Source organism: Astatotilapia calliptera, chromosome 20 (genome assembly GCF_964374335.1).
Source record: "Astatotilapia calliptera chromosome 20, fAstCal68.1, whole genome shotgun sequence".
In the NCBI taxonomy this organism is placed as follows: domain Eukaryota; kingdom Metazoa; phylum Chordata; class Actinopteri; order Cichliformes; family Cichlidae; genus Astatotilapia; species Astatotilapia calliptera.
Genome location: NC_137441.1, coordinates 13,067,196 through 13,088,088, shown reverse-complemented (window position 1 = coordinate 13,088,088; position 20,893 = coordinate 13,067,196). Strand labels below are relative to the sequence as shown.

At 40.7% G+C, this 20,893-nt stretch overlaps 3 protein-coding genes and 1 long non-coding RNA gene across 4 annotated transcripts; 2 read left to right on the top strand and 2 right to left on the bottom strand.

Annotated features, from left to right (window-relative positions):
* The first annotated feature begins 6 nt into the window (after positions 1-6).
* Positions 7-7,376, top strand: ptpdc1b (protein tyrosine phosphatase domain containing 1b). Its single transcript, XM_080295441.1, has 10 exons — positions 7-300; positions 657-751; positions 1,187-1,352; positions 1,499-1,579; positions 1,693-1,811; positions 1,888-2,025; positions 2,127-3,130; positions 3,395-3,577; positions 3,673-3,783; positions 3,893-7,376. Exons 2-10 carry the CDS (start codon positions 679-681, stop codon positions 4,022-4,024), a joined length of 2,007 nt encoding a protein of 668 aa, XP_080151567.1. The 5' UTR covers positions 7-300; positions 657-678; the 3' UTR covers positions 4,025-7,376.
* Positions 4,080-8,820, bottom strand: fbxw12 (F-box and WD repeat domain containing 12). The gene is made up of 10 exons (XM_080295442.1): positions 8,559-8,820; positions 8,440-8,477; positions 8,167-8,333; positions 6,917-7,041; positions 6,284-6,490; positions 6,034-6,198; positions 5,655-5,865; positions 4,987-5,168; positions 4,717-4,847; positions 4,080-4,573 (listed from the first exon to the last, which is right to left on the bottom strand). Exons 1-10 carry the CDS (start codon positions 8,655-8,657, stop codon positions 4,474-4,476), a joined length of 1,425 nt encoding a protein of 474 aa, XP_080151568.1. The 5' UTR covers positions 8,658-8,820; the 3' UTR covers positions 4,080-4,473.
* Positions 8,821-9,388: 568 nt separating this feature from the next.
* LOC145423217 (protein Wnt-7a) lies at positions 9,389-18,476 on the top strand. Its single transcript, XM_080295443.1, has 4 exons — positions 9,389-9,788; positions 10,389-10,615; positions 13,121-13,392; positions 16,782-18,476. The coding sequence occupies exons 1-4, from the start codon at positions 9,718-9,720 to the stop codon at positions 17,262-17,264; spliced, it is 1,053 nt and encodes a 350-aa protein (XP_080151569.1). The 5' UTR covers positions 9,389-9,717; the 3' UTR covers positions 17,265-18,476.
* On the bottom strand, positions 15,443-16,613 carry LOC145423219 (uncharacterized). The gene is made up of 2 exons (XR_013904321.1): positions 16,297-16,613; positions 15,443-15,691 (listed from the first exon to the last, which is right to left on the bottom strand). It is a non-coding gene; the product is annotated as an uncharacterized LOC145423219 (long non-coding RNA).
* Positions 18,477-20,893: the final 2,417 nt, after the last annotated feature.

Genomic DNA, 20,893 nt, shown 5'->3' with positions numbered 1-20,893 from the left:
TAAGGATCTTGTACACGTAACTAGTTGGGACACAATCTCTGCTTCTTTTCAAAACATATCACATATTTATTTATTCCCGGTCTGGTGGGATAGATAGATTCTCACAAAGGAGCACACAGGATCGAGGGGAACTTGTATTGCCCCCACAGGAGATAATCTGCGACGAATCAAATAAAGTAAGGCCACAGGATTGACTTTACGCAGAGCCGGGGATGGAAAGATGCCAGTCAGAGCTGTTGAGGTTGATGTCAGAAATGGTGGCACTAGCAGCTGTGAATGTTCGTGAGTCAACTGCTGAAGGTAAATAACTGATTTAATATTTTTCTTTTTATTTACTTAGTTTTCATTATTCGATTGATTGAAGCTGTTTGACATTTGGTTCTTCTGCATGCTGGTTTTAAGGGGTAAGAATAAATTCTGTAATATGATGAGGTAAAAGGGGGAGAAAAAGCTAACAATGGCTGATGGTAAATCCTTTGAAACTGTTTAATATGCTTTACATTTGACTGCAAGTGACTTATGATGTTGATCTTTGACTGTTGCTGAAAACAGTTCTCTGTAACATGTTACATCTAAAAATATTTTGTTCTCTCAGTATCAGTCATACATGATTATGAGTTTTGACATCCAGTTATTTATGAGATACATTTTTCTAGAATCCATGATCAAGGCTCTGCTATGACCGTCAGCCTTGTGACTGTTCATATGGCATCCCATGCAAAGACAAGAGGTGGATTTCTGATGGAATACAGTAAGTATAGTACAAATGCTGCAAACCCTTCAGTTTAATAACTAAAATGTTATTAACTGATGAGCTACAGTTGTATTTTTACTTCACCAATAAAGCCACATCAAAGTCATGCCAGAACAGTAGCTATTTTTACTGCAACGCGCTGATAACTTGCAATGCCAAACAAGGATTAAACACTTATAAGTGAGCACTGATGATCTTAACTATTTAGGTGTTACAGTACAGCCTACATTTGACAATCTCTGTGCTGTGCAACAGTTGTGTATTTGAGACTTCTTAAAGGATTTTGACACTATCGCTAATCAAATCTCTAATCAAATAACTCTGATTTACATTTAGAGAACAGATTTAAGCAAAGGAAGCTTAAAAGAAATGAATGTGTGATATTATATATTTTTTATTATTTTCCCTTTTATTTTTCTATAATAACTGCAGTCAGAGCCCCCAGATCAAAGTACACAATGGTAGGAGAAGCCATACGTTATGTTGTCCCTGGGCATATGCAGTGCTCAATCGGTTGTGGAGGTCAAGCCTGCAAGTATGACAATCCAAGTTATTGGAGTGATGACCAACAGGCCATTAGGGGCCTCTACTCATCCTGGTAGGCAATCTTTGTGCTTCAGTAGTTAATTTACCAGAATTCTCTGTTTGAGTTTGATGTTTTCAATTTTAATGTCTCTTTGAAGTCCTGTTAGGTAAACTGAGAAAGGTGGCTGCTATGTAACATACACTCCACTGTTGTTGTAGGATTACTGATCACCTTCTTGCCATGTCCAGACCTTCAACAGAAATCATTGAGAAGTATAACATTATTGATCAGTTCAGAAGGTATATGAAACTTTGCGGTCAGCAGTTTTCAACGTCTATCTGAGAATGCTCAGATAAAATAAGACTAATGAAGTGTTCTTTATCTGTGTGTGTGTGTGTGTGTGTATGTGAAGGAATGGTATTAAAACAGTGATCAACTTGCAGATCCCTGGTGAACATGCTAGCTGTGGCAATCCACTGGAGCTACAGAGTGGGTTTTCATACCTCCCTGAGGTCTTCATGGAAAATAACAGTAAGTGCTTTATGAAATTCCTGATTCAGCAGTGTAGAGTTCAGTAAATTTAACCAAAAACATTTTGCAATTTCAGTTTATTTCTATAATTTTGGTTGGAGTGACTATGGCGTGGCCAGCCTCAGCACTGTGCTGGACATGGTGAAGGTCATGGCCTTTGCGCTGCAAGAGGGAAAAATAGCGATCCACTGTCACGCTGGTCTCGGCAGAACAGGTAGCTTTGCGTGTAGTTTCCTATAAAATCTGTTTGAAATGGTAAAATCTTTCATCTGCACACTACACAGAGGTAACAAAATGTCTTTTCTGACCCTCCAGGTGTTCTGATAGCATGTTTTTTGGCCTATGCTACTAGAATGACAGCCAACCAGGCTATTTTATATGTACGTGCCAAACGCCCTAATTCCATCCAAACCCGAGGTCAGCTGCGTTGTGTCAGACAATTTGTTCAATTCCTTAACCCCTTAAGGAGTGTGTTTTCCTGTGCTGAGCCTCGATCCAATCCAGTTACTCTGTCCCAGTACCTGAACCGTCAGAGACATATGCTGCATGGCTATGAGAGGAAGGAGTTGAGGCACCTGCCAAAGATTGTTAAGTTAGTGTCTAGGCTGCTGCTGGACATTGCAGAGAATCGACAGGTGATTGAGGAAGATATTCTGGAGGCCCCTGATATCCATGACATTGAAATGTGTCTCAGCATTATCGAGAAGATGGATATTGATATAAAGGAACCCCGCTTACCAGGTTCACCCACTTTACCAAGACATTTTAACGAGCCCCCCATCTTCTACCATCGTAAAAGTCTGAGCTACAGTGAGTCCGACTTGAGACGGTTGGGGTCAGAGCTGAACCTTCTCACGCATCCTCTGACCTCCCTGTCACAGAGCAATATTGAAATGTTCATTTGCCTATCTGAGTTCCCCGCTTCCCAGTCTCATGGTTGTAGTAGCAACACATCCGATACCTCCCACAACTCAACAGGCTCACTTTGGTGCGTTAAGAATGAGGAAAACCAAAAAGATGGAGCCATTCTGCTGAAGAAAGTGAAGAGGAAAACAATCCAACGTAGCGAGTCAGTAGGAAACAATGAACCTACCAAAAAGGGTAGCATATTGTCCAGATGGAAGGCTGAGCAGAGGGAAGAGCTAGGAATGAATGGAGTGAAATCTCAAGGTAAAGAGGAACAATCAGAGGTGCCATTTATCACCCTGCAGTCAGAGTTGTCCCTGGATTGCAGGAGATTGCTTGTGGCACAAGCTCTGGCAGTGGACCTTTTTGTCGATGGGCATGAGGAACACAACAGAAAAGTTTTGACTTGGCAGGTATTTAACTCACATTAGTATTAGAGTGGTGATAGCAGAAAAAGAAAGCATGCATGTAGCTTAGTTCCACAATGCTTTGTCTGTATGCAGTTCACAGCCACACCTGCATGGAGTGTTGTTCAAAGCCACTCCCAAAGCATTTTTGTCTTTGCCATGTATAGTTTTTTCCTGTGTGACAAAATAGTAATAATAATGATAGAATAACAGAAACCCACTCAATCTTGAAATGGATTAATACAGAAACACGTGTATTCACGTATGCAGGCAGAGCTAAATCAAGGAGGTGCATGGGAAAGGCTGTGCATGGAGCGAGATCCCTTCATCCTCACTGGACTCATGTGGGCGTGGCTAGAGCAGCTTAAAGAGCCAGTCATCTCTATTCAGGATGCCAAAGCCCTGAACCCCGACGAGACGGATGCTCAAACGATCCTAAACACACTCGATCAGGTCAGTGTGTGCAGTTTAAGATTTAATACAAAAGCAGTATCACATTAAATTGCTCCAAAGTGTTTAGTGTAATCCTCTTTGTCATCTTCTCTTAGGCCCCTAAAGAAACATTAACATGCATATTGGATTGCATGGCTCACATGCTGAAAATACCAGAGGAGATTGAAAATACATTCCTGAATCGTACTATCAAGGCTTTCACCTGGGTAACAAAAACCAACACACTGAATCACTTGTGATCAATTGAATAATTCAGTTCATGTACGGCTTCTAGTTTGTTCTGACAACTCAAGAATCACGTTTGTGTTTTAACAGGTGGATATTAATTCAGAGGACAGCAGCAAAGTGTACGAGTCCATGATCAGAGTCTTAAGGTGTATTCTTGAGGACATGAGATCTGCAGTAGAAGCAGATGAGACGCCCACGTCTCCCTTCCCTGTAACATAATATATAGCCACTAATCTATGTTTGGTGCACTGACACTGTGGAAAGACAAGGATGCTTTTGTGCCTTGTGTCAAAGTTGTTTAATGTGTAATATAAACATTTACATGTTAACCTGCCTCAGTAGATTCCAAATAACATAGTGAAAAACAGCTGATCAGAATACTGTATTCTTTAAGTATGCTGGGCCGTAAGCCTGGTCACATTCAACACATACCTCAGCTCTAAAAGCGTAGCGCTCAAACACAAATCTTACACTTATACAGACTTCTCACAACACAATACTACTGATGCCTTTCTCATAAGTACCACAGGGATCCTTAACTGTATTACTTTCATTTATATTATAAGCATAGTGCTACCAAAGAAAATGCATATAACAAAAAAAGAAATGTTGATCCCTCTAGTGAGTGGTGCAAACTAAATGCAGGCACTTTTGTGAGGCTGTGATGCTCAGGCATTGAAGGAATAAGCTTTTAGGACATCTTTTCCATCATTCCCTTCAACCGATGCCACAATGCTGGAGTAGTCACAGGCGACGTGAGTAAACCCTCTGGAACAGAGTATGGTGTAAATATTATGTGATACTCAGGTCATAATGTCAAAGACATGCTTGTTTTCAGTAATTATTGATGATAAAATGGCATGGATAGTGTTGATACAGAAGGGATACTAAAAGACCACAGCTTACAGTACCTGGACATTGTGTGAGAGCCTCCCAGTAAGTGGTATCGGCTCTCCAGTGTCAACCCATAGTCTCTGTCATTTTTCCAGGTTAGCACTCGTAAGGAAAGGTCCTTGGATGCTGTTACAACACGAAAACTGTCCTGCAACATGAAAACAACATAAACCAATCATTTACAGGCACTAATATTGTGAACTTTTCACAAAAATGGTATTATGTAAATCAAGAATTTCAGCAGCTAATGGGAATGTCTCTGAATTCCAAATGAGGAAACAGCCTACCACACATATGGAAGAGATTGGCAGAGTATGTTCTTTAAAGCTAGCAAGCATGACTCCTTTCAGTGAGTAAACCCATAGTTGTTCACCAGCTGCCAGCACTATGCAGTTGCTATCCTTGGCTGCTAGGAGGATGTTTGAGGACAAGGCATTCAGTGTCAAGGGGAAAGACTCGACCTGCTGGACTAAAATGTAAAGGAGACTCAGATTACACTTGTACAAGGCAAATATTTAAGAAAATATAAGAAAGTCTAGGCTTAACATGTGGATCTAAAATTACAGCAATAAGACTGGTACATCATTTTTTCCAGTTGAAAAACCGCCTTTAAAACAGATCTGTGGGTGCGCTGCTTTCTGGTATTTCAAAGTTGCAGTGAGTGCTGTACTTGGCATGTCGGGCTTTTTTGTCCCTGAAACATCACTCACCAATATTGTGTTCAGAAACAAACGTAGATACACAGTTTTCTTTAACACTTTATTCTAATTTACTTATCTTATATATGTGTTGAAATCATGGAATTTTTATTATTCGAGGAAGTAAGCAAAACTCAAAACGACAAATACATCAAACTGCATATGTTCAAGTACCTGCAGTGGCTGTAAAGAGTTTTCCTTTTTGTGTTTTAAAGTCTGACTTTTACTAGTTAGTGTGCACATATCTGAGTCCTCACCTATGATCTCGGATTTGTACTTAGTCTTTTTCATGATGATATCAAAGATGGTTATATCATTTTTGTGTTCGAGGTCGTTGTGGTGAAGGACAGCCAGTCTGGCAGGCTGGGTGGGTATGAAGACAGCAGCCCGGCACCCAATGACTGGCACAGACTGGCAAAGGGGCTCTTCATCCTCCGACGGAGAGGTCAAACTCTCAGTGTAAAACACCTAGCAGAAAAAAAAACAAAACACAAAATGCAGAACTCTATATCTATAAATGCTTTTGACTACTCCAACTGTGCAACATATATTTTCTACATGAGTCACTTATACAGAGGTAATGTGGTAAAATAATCAGCGTACAGCAGAGCCGCTGAAGACAATATAAACAAATACCTTTGGAAAAAAATCGTTATTCTCCGTAGTTCCAGCTGTGATCCATTTCTTGTCAGGTGAAGCGAGGAGTATGTTGACACTAAAGGTGTCATACACTATAATACTGGACTTTTTAGTCAACGAAGGACCTGCTAGTGTACACACAGATCCCTGACCAGTTCCAACCTGGAAGGCAATATAATAAATCTTACTTTAAAATGATTGTATTTCATTTTCTAATAAGAAACTTAGAAATGCTGTGGTTACTTACGGTTAGAAACCAATCATTGTCTATGTTGTACTGTAGCAGTGTACAGTGTGATGAGGAAGTAGAAAAGGAGGCCAACTCCTGGCCAGTTTGGCCTTGCCAGGTCTTAATCAGGCCCTGAGAATCTGCTGTGATCACAACTTCATGCTGTTCATCACTTAAAATCTTCATCAGAGGACTCTGTACAGGACTACACCACAGGGGCTCACCCTGAGAAAAAAAAAGGGTGCAACTGTGTGTTACTGCCTAAGTGACAAACATTTCTCCCAGAAGACTTTCAAACAATACAGGAGAACCGTCGGAGAGATTTTGGCTCAGCAATAAAGATATATACTGTTACAGAACAGTACAGCACGTGTAGTATTTCTGCGTTAACTTTGTGGCACTGAAGATCTAAAAAACAAACAAAAAAACCTCATGACTTATTAGAAATGTATCCTCCAAGCTTCAGTACGGACAGAAAAGACCAGGATTTGACACATAATGTTCAGATTTGATATGTTTCCGGTCAGAAATTCAATTTAAGTCAGAAGTTTAAAGCAAAGGCGATATTTATCTAGCTGAATGCACAATTTATGTTAAGCAGATAAAAATAAGACACTACTTTGCAATGGTGCAGATACTTCTAGCACTGACGTTTTGGATGTTCCATGCTCGGACCGTCCCATCAGAAGAAGCACTGCAGACTGTGGCGTTGTGGCTCCAGAAATCTGGAAGCTGGCTTGAAATTGCCTTTAGGTAAACAAACCCCACAACCTGGCCTGATGGAAAGGAAAACAGACCACAGACAAAGAAAATAGACATAAAGAACGGCATGCAAGCCTGAATTGTCACATTTTTGTTTTGCTATTTTTTTTTAACTTATTTTAATTTTGGTTTTATTTTTAGTTTGAGTTAAGTTAGTTTCTACAGATCAGTTGCTAATTTGCGTTTCGCAGTTTAATTTTTTTTTAAAATAAACAAAGTTTGAGTATTTTTGTCTTTAGGGGTAGATTTAATAATAAGCTCATAACGGGTTTTACGTCACAAATGTGTGATTAACTGTCGACTTCTTTGTGCCTATTTTGTTGACAAATAAAGATAATTATAAACTGTATGTTTTAATAACATTCTCACAATCTGCAGAGTTGTGTATATTCTGTCACTCCATGGTGGCAAGTATGTTGTTACGTTTACTTTTTTTTTAATGCAGCAGTATGCCGGGGGAGCGGGGTGAAAGCAGCTGTGCCAGCAAACTGATCCAGATGACCAGGAAGGCTGGTCATCTTCTGGGGGTGGAACTTGAGCCTGTGGCGGAGGTGTCTGAGAGGAAAATCCTCAGCATCATCCGCGGGCTCGCTGCTCTGACGCAGGACTGAGCGTTACAAGGGAGCTTTTCCAGCTGTGGTGGTTACTGGATTATCTGTAATTACTTCTTACCCCATCCATTAATGACACTTTCTCCCTTTTACACCAAGGTTCTCATATATGAGATACTGCACTGTATAATCTTTATAGTTGTACTCCAACTGTAAGAGTTTGATCCTTTCCAGGCTGAGATTGGTAAGTTTGAAGTGATTGACAATCCTGGCTGTCACTATACTCAGAGTTTGTTTCTATTTTTATTGCATTGAGCATGTAAAAGGCACGGACATTTTCCTCAGCAGTCAAGATTAATACAAGATTATTTTACGTTTATTTATTTCCTTTTCAGCTTAATTTCATTTTTCAGTGTTTAAAGTTGATTCCTGATATTTATTCATTTACTCCACTTTCTTTCTTTTTTAAAAAAAAATTGTTGTTAGCTAAAATATTTTGCCCTCCTTCTTTTAGTTTAGTTCTAGTTAACTATACTAACAATGATGTAAAGGAGACTCCAGTGACGCGCACACACATACAGACCACACCTGTGTGCCCCCTGAGGCTTTTGCAGGTATAGCCTCCTGTGCGACCTTTCGTCATGTTCTTCTCCAAGTGGGATCGTCGCAGGAAGTATCTCTTCCAGGAGTGATTCGCCTGTTCACTCCCCAAGACTGCGAGGTTACAGAAACCCCAGCGCTGCAGACACATCCTCCTGAGGAGAGCACACAGTCCAATGTTTACATGCGCGTTATCACGATTTCCACGCCCATCGACTTTTAATATCACGCTTTATGTTATAAAACTGGCAAACAAATCACCTCCATAACCAAGGAGTCTCTGCAGCTTCATGCCAATCCTGAAATACAGATTTGCAATCAGACACAAGTCACAATTTTTGTTATTTTGGCGCTACTTCCGCATGGTGGACACTCCTTACCTTACACACACTTGAAACATTAATTAAATCTTCCTGGGTAAGAAATGTAAAAATTTGAATCAGGCAGTCATCGATTAGCTGCGGTTCACAGGAGTCCATGGTGGCATCGATACGGCGTTAAACAGATATTCCCGCAGAGACTGTCTTTATTTTTTCTCCTCAGTAAGTTACAGAGAAAGTGCGACAGCAAACGGGTAAGCTACGGAAGGAATCCAGGGACAAGGAGGGAGAGTTCGCTTTAACCCGCAGTGTCCTCGCTGCACCACCAGATGTCGCCATCATCAAAGACAGGCGATCCACAGAGTCTGGGACGGAGACGCACAACAGGTTGCGCGCACCAGACGCATTGTGCGTGGACAAGAGACCGGCGAATTCTACTTTTGGGTTTAAAAAAAACAACATAAATCCACATACAAAATTCAATAAAGGCGTAATTTAACCGGGGGTTGTCAAAAAGAGTTGAGAGAGTGGGCTACTCTTCAATCAGATTCTCTAATCGGTTTAAAAATCTGATCTTGGCTTTAATCAGGATCGTTAAATATTCTTCTTTTTACTTTGCTCCTCTTCTTTTTGGAAAGTGTGACATAAACATAGTTAAATGCAGTGATCCAAAAATGTTAACCTGGGCAAAATAAAAGTAGAAGGCTTTAAAATGAGTTAACGCGTTGAGTTATTAATATCGCCCTTTAGGTAAACCCTAATCAGCCAAGGTGAATGAAGAAGAGAGGAGTGTGCAGGCTTGAAAGCGTGTGTGTGTGAGTGTTTCTGTTGAGATTCAGCCCTGGCGGGATTCTTCAGCAGGGCCCCATGGCTCCTATGAACACGCCCCAGATAGATGAAGCAGATAAATATCCAAGACCTGCGGGTAGTAGAGGAACTGTGAGACAGAGATAATCGCACTTGCTCACCCCAAGAGTTACCTGTGACACCCTCGCAATGACAAGATGGCCCGGCGATAGGGGCCACGTAATGGGATTTTTGGATGATACCCTAGTCGGTGATTTATAAAAGTACCGAAACATCTGCTGCTCTTTTTTATGCTTTTCGTCACTTTGGACTTCCTCTGGAGTTACCTGAGTCGTGATCGACCGGAGCGTAAGGGAACCGAGTGATTAATCAGCTCCACGAATCGTTGCATGAAACTGAGAGCTGGGCCGAAATGAGTCGGAGAACACGACGCTGGATTTTAAGAGTTTTACTTTGCCTGGGAATTGTTTACTTGAAAATCGGGTGAGCAGCGTTCATTTGAGTTCTCATCAGTTGCCGTAAGTCAGTCACAACACAAAATACTTTAAAGGCTGAGGACTGGCGGATTTTTAAATGCTGTCGGTCCTTCAGAAACCACTCCTGAGCCCCGTATTTCCTCAAAAGCAGGTAGAAGCACGCAGTTGAATAAATAAAGCCAGCGAGGAGCGTGGACTTACATGGCAGTTGCTCTTATAAGTGAATCACGCTTTCTTTATTATGCCTTAATGATCATAAAACGCATACATTCATAATAGTTCAAATGATATGAAACTGTATGCTACTGTAGGTAAGTTTCAGAAATACTCTTGCGGTGCACCTGAGCTCGCACATATGATAGAATCTATTGTAAAGAAAAACAAACAATTATGTTGATTCCATCTCCTCTTGATTTGGAATTACATAGTAAAAGCATATTTAATCCACACGGACGTGTTAAATGCTTGGAGTATTACACCAATTTATAACACCAAACAGGAACTCGGGGTGCATCTGTTTTTAGACTGTTATGTAAAATAAAATTAAGCTAACAAAGCTAAGAAGCTGATGGCTGCTTTCTCAGTCATATCCATCTTCCGTTTACAGTGGTTTCTCATCGGTGGTGGCCCTAGGTGCGAGTATAATCTGTAACAAGATCCCGGGTTTGGCCCCAAGACAACGGATTATCTGCCAGAGTCGCCCCGATGCCATTATCGTCATCGGAGAGGGAGCCCAAATGGGCATCAACGAGTGTCAGTTTCAGTTCAAAAACGGGCGCTGGAACTGCTCTGCGCTTGGAGAAAGGACTGTCTTCGGAAAAGAGTTGAAAGTGGGTATGTTGCTGTCTGTTAACGTTTGCTTAGCCTTCTCTCTGAAACTTTAGTTTTCCTCCCAACAGCAAACACAGTGTATTAACCACCTTTGCGCATTGTGCGTAAAACAGCCTTTGCATTTGGCTCTTTTTATGATTTACCTCCAAAAATTGACATGCATCACATATGTGTGTGTGTGTTCACTGTCACCAGTCAAGCACCTGCACATCATAAATATGAAAAATCATCTGTTTTTCATTAATACATTGTTGGATTTATACTATCAGGAGTCATTCACATCTGGGTTAGTCTTGCGCCCCACGTTTCAATGAGTAGGGCTCTCCGAGGTATCTGAGTCCAGCATGGTAACAAAACTCTTGCCACTGTTGGCAGCTTTTCTTTTCAGCCCCTAGAGTCTCTAGAGGCACATTTCCACTGGTCTTTATCCTTCTAGTGATGGGTGGCTCTCACTGTAAGGATGTCGGTCTTACCACGGGTATAAGTTACAGTGAGGAATAGCCAAGAGGAAAGCAAGACATGAAAGTACTAAATAAGAGAAACAAATAAATCCAAATCGAGTTCCTGCAGCTGGAATAAAGTTTCCTGTAAAGAGGGATGAACTCCCTCCAGGGGATGCTCAATTATCTTTGAAGTTTTGTGGCTTGTTTGCTAAAATGGATTAAAGATTATTAGATAGTGGAAAGGAAAGTGTTTGCTCAAGACTAAAGGCATTTTATCTTATGATGCCTTTATGGCTACAGGTAGTGGAAGGCTTAGAACAACAGAGGTGGCTTTGTCAAACTTTTTACCTAGCATTAAAAAACATGAAATATGTTTTTGTTCCATCCCCAGCTAAAGATAATAAAATTTAAAAATCACAAATAGCCCTATGCACAATGGTTAGTAGCTTGGGCCAGCTGTTGGAGGCTGCTGCTTTGGAAAGAAAAGTTTATCTCTTCATGCTTCTAAAATGAAAACAATGCACTTGACAGTCTGTCCCCTTTTGAATGAGCGCTTTTAGCCAATCCAGAGTTTTGGTCTGTGTGTCCAAAAGAGGAGTTTAACTCTATTGCTTGGACAGCCGTACCAAATAGATTGGTTTCACTGATCAGATTTAGCTTAGAAGATGAATGGTTGTAAATGAAAACCATTGTTGATCCCTGGGCTGAGTGGAGCTGTGTAGCTTGCTATTGTTCTGGAAGCAACAATTGGAAATGAATGAGCAGGGTGACTGACACAATGTTGACGCAACGTGCACTAGATTTGAGACAGTTTAGACCTCGGCTATGTTTGCACTTGAACTTTGTAGTTGCACTAGTCTGAGATGAGGAACATACAAAGAGACTGCATAGTGAGAGGCTGAAGTGTGAGTAAACTGGCACTCCTAGTTCAACACGTACAGGTTTTTGATTTTTTTTCTACTTTCTTTTAAAGATCTTCCTTCTGTCATTACAAGGTTATGAAGTATTCATACCATCTCTTGTGGTAAACCCATGCACTCAGAAGTGGAGGGGAAAAATTAACAACGGTGCACCCAGAACTGACTACCCCGACACACCTTTTTTTTTTGGCTCTGAGCCCATCAAGTCTATAAAAACGTCCAAATAATTGATGCCTCAATATGAGGTTTTTTTTTTCAATGGCAAGGGCTCACATCCAAGTTGTTTATCAAAAACACGGCAGCTTTACGTAGTGAACTTGGTGGCTGGAGGAAGCATAAAGAAGGTATGATGTTTGTTATGAGCAAATAGTAACAAGAAGAGTTTATTTACACATAGATATGATGGATGAGACACTTAGGGGTTTCCTGTTTGCATTATAATGAATCATAGATCTGAAACTAAAACATCATACTTGCTGATTTTGTTTGAGAATGCTAACATACATATTGGGAACATTTCAACATTGAATTGCTTTGTTTACATTACACTTGAGGTTTCAAATAAGACATTTAAAAGCGATATTAGACTGTCTCTCAGCTCGTTCGACTTGGGAGCTTTGCTTCAGGTTCTGTCTTTTGACTCCTGTCTGAGCCGTTTCAGATTAACCTTTAGTTATTTGTCGATATTATCGCGTGTGTAAATGATTTGTCAGCTGGGCCTGGAACTAGATAACGGCAGAATGAAGATTCTGATGTGACTGCCTTATGAGTTTACACAGAATGTGACAGCTTCTAAGTGGATCAATAGCCCTTCCTTGCCGACAACTCTCTTATTCATACGGCTTTGTTGACGGTACGCCTGCAGACATTTTGGTTCACGGGCACGACAGTTTCCGGGTCAGGTTTCGAAACACTGTAGCCCTTGAGCGATATGTTAGTAAGACTGTAATGTAAGCACACATATTGTTAATAATTGACCTCTTTTTCCTATTTAAACAACCTCTTACATTCTGTGGTATTTCTTTTATAGTAAAGGAGAAACACTATAATCTTCCCCTCTTAATTAAATCTAAATGTGTGCCTACATTTTATTATTACACATCATTATCATAGTATTCATCACCTTTTTTTCCCCGCTCCCCTAGGCAGTAGAGAGGCTGCATTCACCTACGCCATCATCGCAGCAGGGGTGGCCCATGCAATCACAGCCGCCTGTACACAGGGTAACCTGAGTGACTGTAGCTGTGACAAGGAGAAGCAGGGTTTCTACAGTAAAGACCAAGGATGGAAGTGGGGAGGCTGCTCAGCAGATATCAGCTACGGCTTAGGCTTCTCCAAAGTATTTATTGACGCACGGGAGGTCAAACAGAATGCAAGGACACTCATGAACCTCCATAATAACGAGGTGGGACGCAAGGTAGGTAATTAGCAAGAGGACTTTGAAAAAGTCCTGCTCCGATCTCCACATCCTTTTTTCCATACTTAAATATAATGGTGAATTCATCTTAAGTAGTCTAAAGCTGGTAATGCTTTGATAGGAGTGAGTCAAAGCACTGAGCAGTGGGACCAAGCTTAAACAAGGAGTGGAATAAAAGATTGCTTTTAGCTGTCTAAGTGGCAGGGTTTGATTACAGCCCAGATCTCTGAACTGAAAACAGATTGACACAGTACAAAAAGGCATTAGCCCAGTCCCCCTCATGTTTTGCACCACTGGGACAGTATACAGTTACCTTTATGACAATCCCCACCCACAATTTCTCTGTTCGCACAAACACACATCAGGTGCAATGTGCATGCACATGCAGCTCGGGGCTGTTTACAGTTTAGCGATTGGGGCTGCTTGTCATTGGGTAATATTTGCTTCTATGGAGGCGTACTTTCTAATGCACAGGTTAAATTCACTGCTTACGTCAATTCTCAGAGTTTATTATATTTTTATTCACAATAAAATGCAAAAACAACCCCAAGCAAACAAATTAAGCAAAACATAAATGATCACAACATGAAAACATAATAGAAGCCAACAATATTATATTGAAAACTAGATTTTAGACAGTTTTTGTTAGAGTTAGTTTTAATTAGATGTTAATTTTAATCTTTTTTCTGTGCCTGTGTTTTTGTGTGGATGGTTGCATAACGCTGCAGAATGACAAAGAGACTCCAGTAGGTCTAGAAGTTGGAAACTGAGTGGAATAATGTGTCCAACAGCTAAGGCTTTGCCCAAGTTAACCCATATCCTCTCTCCCTCTCTGACTCTGCCAAAAGAGCCTGATTCCCACAACCGACACATTGAACGCAGAGGCTGAAAAGCCTCCTAACACAATAGTACCAAGCAGATAATTTTCTGCACCCATTTCAGGGCGGTGAATTCAGATTGGCTTTTCTGGACAGCTAAACTGCCTCCCAACGAAAAGGACTACTCGTGGATTCAAACTTTGAGCCGTCTCACTTATTTCCTATTCTTTCTGCAAATAAATAGACTCTCTGTTTTCCTTTACTTATGCTAATCAAAAGCAGTGACACTGAGCAGGAGCAGCGTTCACAGCTCCCTGGTCGAAGACGTCCACACAATGGCTGTCACAAGTGTTGGTCACAGGACAAGTGATGGATTAGGGAGTGAAGCCAATGTTTTTATGAAGTGGTTTGCTCAGGGAAAACTTGTTCTTTTTGGTCCTTGTTCACACGTCTGTATTTGGGTTTTTACTCCTTACAGTTTACTTGTCAAGAACACAGACACGTAAATTTCTCACGAATGGCTTTAGGAGACCGTATCGCATACCAAACACCTAGCATTTCAGAAAAAAACGGAAACTGCAATTGACCTTGTTGCTAAAGAAAACTGTAGTTTAGTCAATGGCACTTCTTATTGTCATCAGTTGAGGCTTTAGTCGTAATCCCAGTCACTCGGCGCCTTGTTGAGTCGCTCTTGACATTTGTGTGGTGTGTGTGGTAACTACACACACAGAGCCTGAAATCTGATACATTATTTTGGCTTCTGTGTATATGGTACCACACTGTTATGTGGTGGGGCTGTATTTAATCCCTAGCCGTACTGTATTTGTCAGTCACATTGTTTAATAAGCTGCACGTTTTTCGCTGAAGTATGGATTGAAACAGTTTTATGTAAGGATATGCAAGCATACACAGCAAATCCAGCATGTCCAAATTAACACTGTCGGATTTGATTTCAACACTATTAAAGTGTCTATATGGGTCCACACCAGAGAGTGTTAATTTAACTTTTTGGAGAGTTGGTACGTTAACTCTGATTTAGTGTTAAACACCAAATCTGTCTGGAGTTGATAATTTAACACTTGGTGTTAAGAGTTTATATATTAACTCTCAAAGAGTATTTTAGTTTAACTACGTAAGAGTTATCTTCTAATCCATTCTAAAAAGCGGGAATTTTACTGTTCTGAACTTCTAGAAATTTCTTTTGGAAATAAACATTTACTAAAAAGATGCAATGGTTTTTGAAAAACATTTATTCTGAACTGTGCACCACAATTTCAAAACATTTTCTGAAAGATGTAACAGTGTACATGGTCTCACTTTCATTAGAATGTTGTTTATCAAAAGGTCTGACATGGTAAATGCAAATAACAGCATTCTCATCACTTATTTCTTCAATACAATATGCATGTCCTTCATTCATCCCTTTGTGGAACTTCAACGCACATCTGCTCTCCCCCATATTCCATCTTCACAAGCATATCCTGTGCGGAGATTGAATAAAAATTAGTTGACACTAATTAATGGCACAAATAATCCAGTAAACAATTGCAGCACAGTAAAAAAAAAAAAAAAAAAAAAAAAAAAAAAAAGGAATCCTCTTTGAGCCATTACTTGTGTAAAGTATTTTCCCAAAAGACAAAGACACAGGCAACAGGTAATACTGAACTAAATGTAAAACCTCAACCTTTTTAATTTTTACCTAAACCGTGTGCACAAAACTCTGGAGGGATCTATGCTAACGTAGAACCCAGTCAGGACGTCAGCTACTGCTGTTCGCTCTTTTTTTTTATTTTATGGGCGATCATTTTCAGGCTTCAAGTAGCACCATTATACCAATATTTCACATTCTAGACATTGTTTTAGGTGTATTTGACCAAAGGTTTGACTGAAAATTCACATGCAAGCTTTTTTCAAGGCTGTGGTATTTGCCCGCAAACAATACCTTTCAGCTAGCTAAAACAGAATATTATGCTATCAGCGAGCAACATGGCTAATGCCTTTCACACAGCTTTGTCTCAACTCCAAAGAGCCACAGAAGTAAAAGCTCATAATAATAATTGAAACAATCCTTGAAAAAATGACTTACCAAGCATGGCAAACAACTCAAATATGTAGAGCAAAATGTTCTGAAACGGCTTCACTTCAGCTTCGATTGGAGCCGTGCTGGGGGCGGAGTCTGTGAATTTACTCTATTGGTGTCATAGCCCCTGTAGGAGTTCAGAGTTAAGAGGTCAAGAGTTAATGTTTCCATTGTAACACCTCCAGATTTGACAGAGAAACACTCATTTTTAACACTCGATTTTAACTACTATCATTTTACACCTCAGAGTTACATTAAAAGAATGTGACTCTGCTTAGAGTAAAATTAACTCTACTTTTGCAAGAAGACTATTAACACCAAAACATTTAACACTATTGAATTTGCTGTGTAGTTTCAATTTTAATTACACACAAATTCTGATTGATTTTAATATGACCAGTGAAGTCATCATTATAGTACAGGAACTGATTGTAAAATAGTCATCACTGGAGTGTGTTTACTACCTTACTAAGCTGCTTTTCTGTGTCTAGGTGCTGGAGAAGAACATGCGACTGGAATGCAAGTGTCATGGTGTCTCGGGCTCCTGCACAACCAAAACCTGCTGGACTACACTTCCCAAGTTCCGCGAGCTCGGCTACATTCTCAAGGAGAAATATGCCCACGCCGTACACGTGGAACCAGTCAAAGCCAGCCGCAACAAGCGCCCTAAATTCCTCAAGATCAAGAAGCCGTACTCTTACCGAAAGCCCACGGATACAGAGCTGGTGTACATAGACAAGTCTCCTAACTACTGTGAGGCGGACCCCGTCACGGGGAGCCTGGGGACACAGGGAAGGGTGTGTAACAAGACAATGATGCAACACATCAGCGGCTGCGACTTGATGTGCTGCGGTCGAGGATACAACACACACCAGTACTCCCGGGTCTGGCAGTGCAACTGCAAGTTCCTGTGGTGCTGCTATGTGAAATGCAACACATGCAGCGAGAGGACAGAGGTGTACACATGCAAATGAGAATATTTATTGGATGGTGTGTGTGTGAGTCTGTGCGTGCGTGTGTGAGATGTATGCATGTGAGCGGTCTTGTTTTTTGTGTTTTAACGGACAACCTTTACAAGAAAAAAAGAGGCTGCTTTTACAGTCTTTACACACATCATGAGGAACTACTGTACTGCATATACAGTAAGCTAAAAATGAGGCACCATGATTCTTTTGCACAAAAGCTCTTCACCCCTCTTCTTGGACTGCTCGTTGGGATGTAGTGGCAAAGCATTGTGACAACCACTGTTAAAGGGGAAAAAAAATGTAGCCCGACATATGCGACTGGGTGACCACAAAGGGAGTCTCTAAAATTAAATGTCAAGACTTTAAGCTACATGGACGTGTACCGACATGCTGACTGCTTGGACTTTGCCAATGCAGATAAATTATGGTGGGCGTTATGCCAGGCAGCACACACTGCCGTCGTTCCAATGCCACCTGTGCACAGATGAAATTAAGCAGCAATTTGGAATATTTAACATACTTGTATTTAGAGAATGAAAAGTAATTAATATTAATTTATTCTATAAAGAACTACTGATTTTGTCCGATATGGACACAAAAAACAAAAACTAAATGTCATGAGTTTATTAGAGAAATCCAACCTTGTTCATGGTTAAGACACTGGAATTGAATCTGTCTGGAATAATCTGTATTGCTGTAGACTAATGTTGTTCCAGATGAAAATGCTGTAGGCTGCTCAAATTGACCTTCTGACCTTCTCATGAGTTCGTCTTCCCTCTGTTTGCTGCTAGTCTAGAAACGTGAGGTAGAAGGCTGCACTTGTATGATGTACTGACCGTCTTCAGCGGCACCTCCACCTCACTTCAAGCTGATTTTGCTTAACTTAATCATTGATCAAAAACAAACAAACAAACAAAAACCACAGGCACACTTTCCATATTTGGTAAGCATTGGTTAATAGAGTATATTTTGTAAAAGCCTATTTTTATATGAATGTTTTATTTATATATTTTGCATATTCAAGGTCGCATTCTGACCCCGACGTCTGTTTTAATACCCCCGTGAAAAAAAGAAGCTGATATATGTAAGTTGGCCCCTGTTGTCGCTGCCATAGTTGTATATTGTAAGAGATAGAGACTGTTTATAAGTGTTCAAATGTCTGTGTTTACTGCATTTCATGACTACTACTGATGGAATACAGGAAAAGAATAACACTTACAAGACACGAGTTCCCTTATTTCTTGTTCACACATCGGTTTTTTATCGATTATGCCATAAAGAAATGTTCTGAAATAGCTTTATGTGGATAAAACACACTTGAACAGTTGTGATATGTCTCAGAATGAGTCAGCATGTCTTAGTGAATTTATCAGTAACTGTAAATTAAAGAAAAGGAAGCCTAGCTGCCATATTGTTGCCATAAAAAGTGATGCAGTGAAGCCGTTGAACATTTATGGCTCTAATTACTTTAATTGCTCATAAAAAAAAGAATCCCTTAACTGGTAGTGCTTTTACTTCATCCAGATAAACATAACAGTTTGACATAATTATCACAAAATAAATATGTTTGTTAATATCACGCAGTTACCATGGCGATAAATCCAGGATTAGCACAATGTGTGCGATGCTCAGCAGAAACAGAGATGTTCTTTGAGAGGGGAAAGTTATTCAGGCTCAATTGAGGGCCCATCTCGCACACTGGGAAGGAGCTGAATGTGCCTCAGAAGAAAAGTGTTTGTCCGCTAATGGTAGGGTACAGGGGTAATTGATGAGACTGCTTGGGCGGACTGTCACAGTGATGACTTGCTCAGTCGGGGGAGTGGGAGCTGTCAGGTGATAGATGACTCGCACATCTGCTTCATTCACTTCTGGGCCACCAGTTGCTACAACAACTCCAGCGCTGCAGAGAAAATGCAGGGTAGTCTCCAAGAGAGGCCGGCCAGCGTGTCAGGGAAATGTTAACGATGCAAAAGCCCACAGTCGTTCCAGATTCCACTCTCATTGGCCTGGAAGTGGAGTGAGGAGGTGGCCCCGAAGGTGTTGATGGAAAACCTGCTCCCAGTACCCTCCAAGGACTGACTGACAAAATTTTCAGCGGTGCTGTAAATTAGAGACTGTCCAAATGGGCATGTTCTCTGTGAAAAAACTTTTTTTTCTTTCCCCTACCTCCTTTGTGAAAAAAAAAAAAACGGAGACACATGAGAATTCAGGTTTAATTTACAGTAGATTAGCCATATCATGTGTCATTGCCAGTGATAATCTACCTAGAATAAAGGGAAAAGGGCGTGAAGGGATAATAACAGGGGCTTGTCTCTGTCTGACAAAGGCTTTCAGCTTTCATAATATTGATACAAAAGACTCACGCATAAGAAAAGGCAGCTGCTCAGAAGGCTCTGGTTAAAACTAAACTAGGGGTTTTGTGTGCAAGACGCACATCCCACTATCTCAGGAACAAAACAGTTGCGTCTCCGAGACCTTTTTATACGCGTCCCCCATTTACTTTCACTTGGAGCGATCGAACATGAATGACAGGGGCAAAAATCCCAGCTTTGTGTGGATACTTTGAATGTGGCGCTCTAAAGTTACAAGGTGCCCTTTGGTTCTGCTAATGCGGATTTTGAAGATTTACACCGTGAAGCCTTTGATGCTATTATTTACATCAAAACACGCCTTTTTAAAAACAAACAGTGTAGTTTAGCTACTGTTCCAGGTAATCCACCTGCAGTGTTTTCCAGTCAGGTGCAAAACCCCACCACACAGAGGCCACAGTCACTTCAGACTCGTTGAGTCACAAGAACAAAATACCACCTTCTTTGATAAGTCAGACACCCTGCAGGATCACTGAATTGCTAATTATACTCTTAGCCGTGTTTCTCCATAAACAGGACCGGGCCCATGCCAAGATATTCAGAGGTGTAATATCCATGTTGCTCTGAAGTGGGGTAGTGTTACCCTTTGGAGTTTTGTTTATAAACACGCACACATAGACACACAAACACACACGCTCACCCATCACCTGCGGGAGCTGGAAATTGGTGGTAGCTGCAGATTTATGGTTAGTAGTCTGGCTCACTCCCTTTGTTATTGCTGGCGGTCTGCCACAGCTTCCCTATCTGCTCCCATGACCCGATAGATCAGGGCAGCACGGCACTGAGCTCCAGCCAGCAATTAGCGTCAAAGCCAGCAACGAGCCTTTAAAATATATCTAAGCAAGACCCATCCTGCTCTATGTTTTATCATTAGATCAAGCTTGACTACAGCAGTGATCAGATTTATGGCTAAAATTTAAATCTGTTTGATGATACAGAAATGTGTTGAAACTGGCGCTTGAATTGAGGATTTTGCTCCAATTCGCATAATGAACCCAAACCCACAGCTTACAAAGTGATTAGATTGTCTGTATGTCTTCGTGTCTGTAGCAGGTTACGCACTAAACAAAGAAGATGCATGACTAGTGAAAATATACCACCAATGAATAAGGAAATTATTCAATTTCACAGATAAAGAGCGGTTCAATCAAGGCTTTCATTAACTCGCGGCTCAGAGAGTCAATTCTGTTTCAACAGCTTCCAACATTTCACTCAAACAAGTGGACGGCACTAAAGACAATAATTTGAAGGTGGAGGAGGAGGTGGGGA

Excerpts from the sequence above, each read along its gene's own strand:
- ptpdc1b (XM_080295441.1), top strand. The coding sequence starts at position 679 with ATGACCGTCAGCCTTGTGACTGTTCATATGGCATCCCATGCAAAGACA. Across the intron at positions 2,026-2,126 it reads CGCTGGTCTCGGCAGAACAG|GTGTTCTGATAGCATGTTTT; the intron begins GTAGCTTTGCGT and ends CTGACCCTCCAG. Across the intron at positions 3,131-3,394 it reads GAAAAGTTTTGACTTGGCAG|GCAGAGCTAAATCAAGGAGG; the intron begins GTATTTAACTCA and ends TCACGTATGCAG.
- LOC145423217 (XM_080295443.1), top strand. The coding sequence starts at position 9,718 with ATGAGTCGGAGAACACGACGCTGGATTTTAAGAGTTTTACTTTGCCTG. Across the intron at positions 9,789-10,388 it reads ATTGTTTACTTGAAAATCGG|TGGTTTCTCATCGGTGGTGG; the intron begins GTGAGCAGCGTT and ends TTCCGTTTACAG. Across the intron at positions 10,616-13,120 it reads CGGAAAAGAGTTGAAAGTGG|GCAGTAGAGAGGCTGCATTC; the intron begins GTATGTTGCTGT and ends CCGCTCCCCTAG.
- fbxw12 (XM_080295442.1), bottom strand. The coding sequence starts at position 8,657 with ATGGACTCCTGTGAACCGCAGCTAATCGATGACTGCCTGATTCAAATT. Across the intron at positions 8,478-8,558 it reads ATGTTTCAAGTGTGTGTAAG|GATTGGCATGAAGCTGCAGA; the intron begins GTAAGGAGTGTC and ends TCTGTATTTCAG. Across the intron at positions 6,491-6,916 it reads GAGCATGGAACATCCAAAAC|GGTGAGCCCCTGTGGTGTAG; the intron begins GTCAGTGCTAGA and ends TTTTTTTCTCAG.